The 9,362-nt window shown below is 55.3% G+C and overlaps 2 protein-coding genes across 33 annotated transcripts in view; one reads left to right on the top strand and one right to left on the bottom strand.

The window, feature by feature from the left end:
• Positions 1-28: 28 nt before the first annotated feature.
• Positions 29-9,362, top strand: part of ACP2 (acid phosphatase 2, lysosomal) — a 10,968-nt gene continuing 1,634 nt past the window's right edge. For 2 of the 14 annotated variants that reach the window (XM_081538710.1, XM_081538711.1), the window contains exons 1-11: positions 29-158; positions 730-825; positions 1,124-1,210; positions 2,092-2,244; positions 2,351-2,449; positions 2,528-2,617; positions 3,063-3,192; positions 3,963-4,045; positions 4,163-4,269; positions 4,395-4,570; positions 6,318-9,193. In XM_081538710.1, coding sequence (XP_081394836.1) covers positions 45-158; positions 730-825; positions 1,124-1,210; positions 2,092-2,244; positions 2,351-2,449; positions 2,528-2,617; positions 3,063-3,192; positions 3,963-4,045; positions 4,163-4,269; positions 4,395-4,570; positions 6,318-6,451 — 1,269 coding nt within the window. In that variant the 5' untranslated portion in view covers positions 29-44 and the 3' untranslated portion in view covers positions 6,452-9,193. Of the gene's footprint in view, positions 159-729; positions 826-1,123; positions 1,211-1,324; positions 2,245-2,350; positions 2,450-2,527; positions 2,618-3,059; positions 3,193-3,962; positions 4,046-4,162; positions 4,270-4,394; positions 4,571-6,317; positions 9,194-9,362 lie in introns of all 14 variants that reach the window. The other 12 variants (XM_081538708.1, XM_081538709.1, XM_081538717.1 and 9 more) reach the window with 9 other exon arrangements.
• The window catches only part of DDB2 (damage specific DNA binding protein 2), a 20,810-nt gene continuing 18,791 nt past the window's right edge, over positions 7,344-9,362 (bottom strand). For 9 of the 19 annotated variants that reach the window (XM_081538694.1, XM_081538697.1, XM_081538705.1 and 6 more), the window contains 3 exons: positions 8,209-8,373; positions 8,020-8,065; positions 7,344-7,730 (listed from right to left, as the gene is read on the bottom strand). In XM_081538694.1, coding sequence (XP_081394820.1) covers positions 7,681-7,730; positions 8,020-8,065; positions 8,209-8,373 — 261 coding nt within the window. In that variant the 3' untranslated portion in view covers positions 7,344-7,680. Of the gene's footprint in view, positions 7,731-7,918; positions 8,066-8,208; positions 8,374-9,362 lie in introns of those variants that run through there. The other 10 variants (XM_081538699.1, XM_081538703.1, XM_081538701.1 and 7 more) reach the window with 3 other exon arrangements.

The following is a 9,362-nucleotide window of genomic DNA, read 5'->3' as shown; positions in this document are numbered from 1 at the left end:
ATCCAGCGGGTTCCAGCCTCTGTGCTGCATAGACTACAGCGGTGATGGCGGGCAGGCGGTTTGGCTGGAGCCGGGCGGCTCTTCTCCAGCTCATTCTTGGTGTGAACCTGATGGTGATGCCACCCACCCAGGCTCGGACTCTGCGTTTCGTGACGTTGGTAATGAGAGATGGGGTCGCCAAGGGCTGGCCAGAGCTAGGAGGGCACTGCCCTGCTGGTGGAGGGAGGGGCGGGGCTTTGCTGGGGTCTGGGGTCTGGGGTCTGGAGTCTGGAGAAGCGGGGAGACGAGTCACCTGCGGGGTTGGGGGCCAGGGTTCGCAGTTTTTGTGAAGCCCTGGGGTATTTGGGGGGGGGCAGGATGCACGGAGTTCTGTGTTAGAGGATAGATTGCTGAGTCTGCCTTGGGACTGGGATGCGGTTCAATGATTAATACGAGACTCACTTCTAAAGCAGCCTTTGGTGATTCTTTTCTCCCCAGTTCCCCGCCCCCTCCCAATCTGCATTGCTTTCATTTCTTTTCCTTTCCCACCTGTACTTTCGGTTTTCCCAAGGTCTCCAGTGGCATTGCTTAGCCAAGTTAGAGTCTCTGGAGGCTGCAAGAAGTTACTGACTTCTGAGTTGGGGTCTTTCACAGTGGGTAGAGTTAAGGCTCTCAATATGGGGCAGAGATTGGCTGTGTCCACATCAAGGGGACCCTCTGACCTCTAGGCTAACCACTTTCTTTCCTCAGCTGTACCGACATGGAGACCGTTCTCCAGTGAAGACGTATCCCAAGGACCCCCATCAGGAAGATAAATGGCCCCAGGGGTTTGGTCAGCTAACCAAGGTGGGTCAGAAGCCATCTCTCTCTCAGGATGAGCTGTAGAACCAGTGGCCTCTAGAGCAGGCTGCAGAACTCACCAAACTGCTTTTTCCCATGTGGGTGCTGACTTTGGCCACATTTCTTCACCTTACTTTCATCCGTGCCCAGATTAAGATGGGCACACACAATGCATGCACAATCCACCCCTTAATAAACGACTTGTGGGATCAGATTAACCCACTCCTACTTCCAACCACAAGGTGGAAAGCAGCCGTGGCCATGCCCTCCCCCTGGGCCTCTTAACCCTTGGGTTTGCCCACAGGAGGGGATGCTCCAGCATTGGGAGCTGGGCCAGGCTCTGCGACAGCGCTACCATGGCTTCCTCAACGCCTCTTACCACCGGCAAGAGGTAAGGCTGGGGAACTCAAGAGGGAGATGGGATCTGCTGTTCTCACCCTCTGCCCTCAGGGAGACTACCGGTGAGGCCGGGCTGCGGCCTCCCTCTGTGCATTTGTGGTTACAGCTACAGGACAAGACATCCATGGGCTGTCCAGAGAAAAACTCTAGAGGCTGCGTTGCCCCTGCTTGGCTTGGGAAGAAGCAAAACTGTTCAAGCACCCAAGCCCAGACCTAAGGGTCTCGCATAGTAGTTTCTGACTCCGTGAAGTAACTCAGGCTTTCCATCCAAGTACTGTTACGAGCCAGGCACTGTGCTGGCACCGCGTGTAACCAGATCCAGCCTTGTCTCTAATTGTTGTTATGTTTCCTTGAGGGCCAGCCATACCCTGATCTTGCCCTTTCTCACTTCTTCCTCCCTTTTCACAGCAGTTATCTCTGTTCCTCATCTTATTTCCTCTCCTGTTCTCTAAGCCATTTATTAAGGGGGGGGGGCATTGTGTGTGTGTGTGTGTGTGTGTGTGTGTGTGTGATCAAAGACAGTTTCTGACAGTTTCTGCCCCCAAGGACCTGGGCCTCGATAAGGGAGACAGGTGTTGTAATAAACCAGGCAGGCGGGCAGACCTGAGAGCCTTGTTGAGTAAGTACTTCGGACTGGGAGGGGCATTTGACCTAGAGCCATTACACAGGAATTCTTCACAGATGTGGGGGACAGCAACCCCACCAGCCTTGGCTGGAAGAGGGGTGGGGAAGGCCAGAGAAGGGGAGAGAGCCAGACGCCTGGTCGATCTACAATTTGCTGGGTGAACAGCAAGAACTGGGGCCCCACTGAGAGGCCAGAGCTGCCCCCGCCCCCAACTCCCACAGGTGGGACTGGTGGTGTCACCTCTGCAGGTTTATGTGCGAAGCACAGACTTTGACCGGACGCTTATGAGTGCGGAGGCCAACCTGGCTGGACTCTTCCCGCCCGACGGGATGCAGCGCTTTAACCCAAACATCTCTTGGCAGCCTATCCCCGTCCACACCGTGCCCATTGCCGAGGACAGGGTAAGACTGGCCCACCCTTCCCTCGAGGCAACGGCAGGGACTCTGGCCGTTGGCCTGCTGATCCCCGACTCCTTCTCTGCCTCTGCTTACCCACTCTGGCCTCCAGCTGCTGAAGTTCCCCTTGGGCCCATGCCCCCGCTTTGAACAGCTGCAGAACGAGACCCGGCGGACGCCCGAGTATCAGAACGAGAGTGTTCAGAATGCAGTGAGTGGGGCTGAGGTGGAGGGCACCACCCCGTCCTTCAGCCCCGGGCAGGACTGACCCCCTGACCACTTTTCATAGCAATTCCTGGATATGGTGGCCAATGAGACAGGGCTCACGGACCTGACGCTGGAGACCATCTGGAATGTCTACGACACGCTCTTCTGTGAGGTGAGCTGGCTCAGGTCTTCTCTCACACCTCGGCAGGCCCAGGTGACCAGCCCAAGTAAAACTCCATGCCTGGACGCCATGCCCACTGGGGAGGCCCAGGCAAGCCACCTCTTGTGAAACAAAAGAATTTCCCTCACGGGTGAGAAAGAACCTCAGAGTGGGAAATAGTTTGTTGATCGTCAGCAGTTCCTGCTTCTCCCCACCCAGAGCTCTCATGGTGTCCGACTCCATTCTGCTGAGTCACACTTTTGGGGCCCGAGCCTCCTTTCCTGTTCCCTGCCTCCTCCTCGACACCCTCCAGCACGTCTCCCGGGTCCAGACCCTCTGCCTCTCCTCTGCCTCCCCTCACCCACACACAGGCACCATCCCACCGGGGAAGAGCTGCTCCCGGGAGAGGCTCTGGCCGGGGCTGGGGAGCTAACCTGCCCGCTCCCACACACAGCAGACGCACGGGCTGCTTCTGCCGCCCTGGGCCTCGCCCCAAACCATGCAGCGTCTGAGCCGGCTGAAGGACTTCAGCTTCCGCTTCCTCTTCGGGATCTACAAGCAGGCAGAGAAGGCCCGGCTGCAGGGGGGTGAGTGACGAGACCAGCATGTCACTCCCCTGAAAGAACCCGACAGCGTTAGAACCCTCCCGCAGGGGGGCGTCTCACACGCTTACTTCTCTACCTGAAGCGTTCTCTGCTCTTTGAGGACCAGCCAACCCTAGTTATCCCGTCATCAAAGCCTCCTTGGTTCCCCAGATGCTTAGCACGTTTGTCACTAATACGAGTGACCACAGTTAGGTTAGTGTGTATCTTTTCTGCCGTTCATATTCTTAAGTTTGACCCATATCAGGAAACCCTCCGTCCCCTCAAATAACTCCCTACCTCCCCAAAGGACCACCAGGGGCCATTCTGAAAGAAGGCCAAGAGTAATACACAGGCCACATGCTGACCTGAGCACTCAGGGAGTGCCAGCTGCCAGACCTTTCCAGCGTCTCGGAAGTTTTCCGAGTCTGCCTGGGACAGAGTTCCCCTGGCCTTGTGCCGCCGTCTTGTGTCCTCTGAAACAATCTCAGGTTTGCATTTATTCCCAACTGGAGTAATTCTTCAAACACAGGCAGGGCCTCATAGCTCCTTTATAAACAAATGGGCAAGTTTCTGCATCTGTGTTAAAATATAGGTATCTTGTTTTATCTTGCTTCCTTCTATAAATTTGAAAGTTCTAAAGTGGGGTTCCTCTGAAGTGTCCTCTCTGCTGGTGATCAGATCCAGGGCTGGCAGAGGGTCAGAGGACCTCAGGTAGGTCTGGTTGGAAGACGGTGAAGGCTGCAGCTGCTGACACGGGGGACTCTTTCCCTCAGGCGTCCTGCTGGCTCAGATACGGAAGAACCTGACGCTGATGGCAACCACCGCCCAGCTCCCTAAGCTGCTGGTCTACTCTGCGGTAAGCTCCCACGGTCCCCAGGGTGCTCACGGCACACGGAAGCTGGATTTCTCCTCTCTTCAGTATCTGGGGTTGGCGAGGGGGGCCGTGCTGATGGGGAGCCCTCCTTCCTTATAGCATGACACCACCCTGGTTGCTCTGCAAATGGCGTTGGATGTCTACAACGGTGAACAGGCCCCCTATGCGTCCTGCCACATGTTTGAACTGTACCAGGAAGACAGTGGGTGAGTGGAGCTATCAGTCTGCCCTCAGGAGGGGCGCTCAAGCGGAAGGAAGGGACTGTGGGCAGCCTGAGGCTACGCTGTTGGCCTAGTGAGCCACTCCCATCTTGCCTCCTACCAACCCGCAGGAATTTCTCGGTGGAGATGTACTTCCGGAATGAGAGTAACAAGGCCCCCTGGCCCCTGATCCTGCCTGGCTGCCCTCACCGCTGTCCGCTGCAAGACTTCCTCCGCCTCACGGAGCCAGTCGTGCCCAAGGATTGGCTGCAGGAGTGCCAGCTGGCGGGCAGTCCTGCAGACACAGGTGAGCTGCCGTCTGCCTCCGTGCTGGCTGAGGCCCAGAACGGCTTCCGGTTCGTACCCAGAGGTCTCCAGAGGCTGACGCACTTCCAGTCCTGGTGCAGGTTCCTCGACAGTTCCCTTGCCACCCTGAGATGTACTCCTCACCCTCAGGCGATGCCCTTCTTACAGCATGAGAAAAGCCACGCAGCTGGGAGGGAACTGTCTCGTCCTCCCACCACTGGGTGTTCTGGCTCAGGTGCTGGCATGAGCCCCCGCATGGGGCCCACCTTTCCACTTACACTCTGGGTTCATTTCTTCTCACCTCCACGTGGACCCCGGTGCTCGGCGTCGCCGCCCTGCCAGATCAGTGCCATCGCAGAGCCTAACCGAAACTCCTTTGGCCCACCTCCTTCTCCAGCCGCCACTCCCGTTCTCCCCCTTTGGGGTGGGATCCTTCAAAGAGTTGCCTAGACTCCGGCGTCACCTCCTTGCCGCTTATTCTCAGACTCACACTGGGCAGTCTCTGTCACCTGCCACTCCATGGAAGTCACTGTTGTTGAGGACCAGTTGACCAGTTCTTAAGTCAGCTCCTCTCGCCTGTCAGTGGCGTTATGGAATCAGTCACTCCTTCTTTGACCACTTTCTTGCCTTCTCTGGTTTTTCTTCCCCCCCAGGCAGCTTCCTTTACTGGCTTCTCCTCCCCACTAACCAGCGGATGGCCCCGGGCTCATCAGCCTGGCTCTTTCCCCCTTGATGCCCACTACTCGAGTGAGCTTACCCAGCCTTATGGCCTCATATTACCATTTCCACGCTAAGTTCTTTTTATGACTCGTGACCTCTTCTCTGAACGGCAGGTTCACATATCCAGCTGTGGACTTGAGGTCTCTACATGGATGTCAACTAAGGCAGCTCAGAGTTGAGGTTTAAATCCAAATGTTCTCCCTGCAGGCTTCCCTGCCTTAGTAAATGCCGCCTCAGCCACCTAGGTGCACAGCATATCCCAAGGTGCTATTCTGAGCGCCCTCTTCCTCAGACCCCCACCTCCAAACCACCAGCATATCCTATCAGTCCAGTCTTTAAAATCCATGCTCTTGCTCCCTAGCTCAGGCTACCATCATCTCTTGCCTGAAGTACTGAAAAGCTTCCTAATGTTCTTCGTGATTTTGTTCTTGGCCCTACCAGTCTATCAGCACAGCACAGTTAATTTTTTAAAAACATGAATTGGTTCACATCACTGCCCTTCTCAGAACTGTCCAATGGCTTCCCGTCATTTGGAATAAAATCCACATTCTTTCCCATGGCCTTCCAGGCCCTGCTTGGTCTGGCCCTCCACTCGGGTCTCCTACTTGCTCAGTCTGCTCTGGTGATACTGACTCTTCCTAGACCGTGTTGAGCTAATTCCCTTTTGCATTTGCTTCCTACCCGCCCACCTCCGCACCCCACGTACCCCTGGCCTGAGGACACTCTCCTCTCAGATCTTTTGTATGTCTCCCTCAGTGACTCCGAGTCTCAGGTCAGTTTGTTGCTTCCTCAGTGACACCTTCCCTGTGACCTGCCTTGCTCAGGTTCTCTCATGGCATCTGCCCCTAACCTGTCATTTGCCTGTCACGGCGTCTCCTCTCCTAGAAGGGAAAAGCTACAAGGCAGACCGTGTCTTGGCCGCCTGAGATCTCTTACTGTAAGAGTGGTGCCTGGCACGTGGCAGGCACCCAGACACTTGCTGAATGCACACTGATGTGACCTTTCTCTCCCCCCCGGGCTGTGCGCAGAGGTGATCGTGGCCTTGGCCGTCTGCGGCTCCATCCTCTTCCTCCTCATAGTGCTGCTCCTCACCGTCCTCTTCCGGGTGCAGGCCCAGCCTCCTGGCTACCGCCACGTTCCAGACGGGGAGGACCATGCCTGACAGCCACTCAGCCCCCTTCCCTCTGCCTCCTAGGGGAGGTGGGCTGGGCCCTTGCTCCTGACTGTTGCTGCTCCCCAGCCCATGGACAGGAGACCCTGGGTTGGGCCTCCCTCTGATCACCCGCACCTAGATGAACGAGGGAGGCTCAGCTTGGCCTGAGGCACCTGTCACCGGCCTCCAAATGCCTGACGTTAACCAAGTACTGTGTTGGACACTGGCTTCCTCCAAACGGGATTTGCCTCCTTCGTGCTCCCTTCTAAGGATGTGAAATGTAGACAAGTGCTCCAGTTTCACTCAGGACCTAGGAGAAAAAGACTGCAGGAGACAGTGCTTGATCTGCTTTTCCTCTCCATCAAACCCTGCTCTCTTCCAACCCAGAGTCTTTGGCAGATGGCCCCGAGGACACGGTCTTGCCTTTTGCCTCTCAGTGCTTATTTGAGCGGGAAGAACAGCCCCGCACTGGGGGTACAAACACTGGCTACCAGGGAACCAGATCACCCAAGAGCCAGCCAGTGAAACTTGTCCAGTTGAAGCCGCCGTTAACGCGAGTGAGACATAAGGCTTTCAGCATCTTTGTCACCCCTCACCTTGAACAGGTTGGAAGGAGGTGTGTGCTTGGGAAAGAGTCAGGGGTGGTGGAGAGGGGACAGTGAGTTGTGGTACAGAATCCTGAAACCACTGTCCCTGCCCTTAGTGGGGCTGGGATCTCCTGGGATCCCTAGCTGGCAGGTTGTGAGCAGAACAGCTCTAGACTGTGGCCCAGAATAGGGCTGAGACAGCTTCCAGAGAATGAAGGTTTGGGACTCCTAGGGCTGGTTCTATGCCTTGTCTTTATTCTGGGGAGCTGAGAAGCCCTCTGACCAGATCAGAGCTAGAAGATCCACTCAGAAACTCAGTTGGGTATGGTTTTATTGGCCATGTGAATAGTGAGCACAAATCAAAAACCACTGCCTGACCCTCTGCCCTGCGTGTCAGAGAGGAGAAAGAAGACAAGCTCGGCTCCAGGCGAGATACAGCAGAGACCCTTGGGGCAGTGAGACTGCCAACTCTGGAGTTTCTGGAGCTCAGTCCACACCCATGTTCAGTCCCCGTGTCGCGGTCCCAGCGCCCCAGCTCCAACTCTAAGACTCCGATACCTCGGCCCTTTAACACGAAGCCGCCTCTTCTCAAAGAACTTGCTCTCGTGGGGCTCCAAGCCTCTGCTTGGTTCCTCGCTTCATTAACGTCTCTCATTTCTGAGTCCCAGCATCCTCCGGGCTCCAAACGAGAATGTGATAACCTAGGAGGGGTGAGAGCAGAGGCACCTCCCATCACCAGCCTCTGAGAACTTGGAGCTGGCATGGGGAGCCTAGGACTTGGTCAGGACACACCAGGAAACTGGGCAGCAGCCAGGCATTGCTATGGCCAAGACTCAGCAAGAAGGATGGCCCTAGGTCCAAAGAGACCGCTGTCTCCTGGTTGTCATCTTCACTGACTATATCCTAGGGGTGGTGGAGTGCTAAGCTGGGGTGAGCCCTCACTGAACCTTGGGGAGTAGGGTGGGCTTGACCAGCCTAATGTACACTCACCCATCACGGAGGCCAGCGTGTCCCCCATGGGATTGAATTCATTGAGCTGCAGAGACAAGGGGATAAGCATGAGGAGGGAGTGGAGGTACCAGAAGAAGGGCATGTGAGGAGTAACTGGTCATTTTTGATCCATCCATGAGGTTGAATCCCTGCTTCCTCCCATTTATTTTTTGAGTGCCCAGGCCTCACCGACATGATACCAGAAGATTCTGGGTCATACAGCTGATACATGATCTTTCCTGAGCTTCCATCAAACACATCGATCGTCCTTAATTCATGGGGGGAACAACTTTTGAAATTAGGATCTGGGTATCGGCCCACGACAATGAGGTTGTACCGAGGATGCCAGCTTGCCTAGGAGACGGAGAGGCAGGTCACAGGAGTAAACTCAGAACAGCATTGAGAGGGACATCAGAAGTATCTTTGCCACTGACAACAACAGTTAATACAACTGCCAGCAATTCAACAATGGAGGTAAGACCACATGGAACGACAAGAATGGTCTCGAAGTGCATGTGTATCAACCATCACAGATGTAAAATCCCCAGCTGGCCTCCCTGTGAGCCTTAGGACACGTTCAGGCCTTCTCTCTTTGCATCGTACCAGCTGGTTTGTATTTTAACATCAGCATGACCCAAGTGAAAGTCGTGTCTGACTCTCTGCAACCCCATGGACTGTTGCCCGCCAGGCTCCTCTCTCCATGGGATTCTCCAGGCAAGAACACTGGAGTGGGTTGCCGCTCCCTTCTCCACGGGGTCTTCCTGACCCAGGGATATGCGTTGCAAATAGGACCTCGGTTCTGAGCTCATCCCACGGCTCTCCCTCCTCCATCATCGTCAGGGAGTGAGTAGAAAATGGCAAGTGGCTGCAAAGGGGGAGGACCCCTCTGTTCCCAGATTACCCCACTCGGAACAAACCCAGCAGTTACTGGGATGACAGAACTGGATGGGATTTTCCCAAGAAAGCTTTTCAAGGAAGTTCTGAAGGGGACAAGACATGGTTAGCAGGAAGAAGTGCTACAGGCAACAGCTTGGAGATAAGTCACAAGTCACACCTGGGACCCTGTCGGTTGGGCTGGCTGATTGATACCAAGAGGGAGATAAGGAAGAAAGGATCAATGGGGACACCAACTGCTGAAGGGCTGATGTTACAGAGAGCTTGGATTTGATTTGAGGTACGTTATGCTATGCTAAGTTGCTCAGTCGTGTCCAACTCTTTGTGACCCTATGTGACCCTGTAGTCCACCAGGCTCCTCTGTCCATGGGATTCTCCAGGCAAGAATACTGGAGTGGGCTGCCATTTCCTACTCTAGGGTTGAGGTACGTGGGGGCCATTCTAATACC

Source organism: Giraffa tippelskirchi, chromosome 11 (assembly GCF_054371585.1).
Source record: "Giraffa tippelskirchi isolate mGirTip1 chromosome 11, T2T-mGirTip1v1.2.pri, whole genome shotgun sequence".
Taxonomy (NCBI): domain Eukaryota; kingdom Metazoa; phylum Chordata; class Mammalia; order Artiodactyla; family Giraffidae; genus Giraffa; species Giraffa tippelskirchi.
The sequence above is the reverse complement of the archived record's forward strand: the minus strand, read 5'-3'. Positions and strand labels throughout refer to the sequence as shown.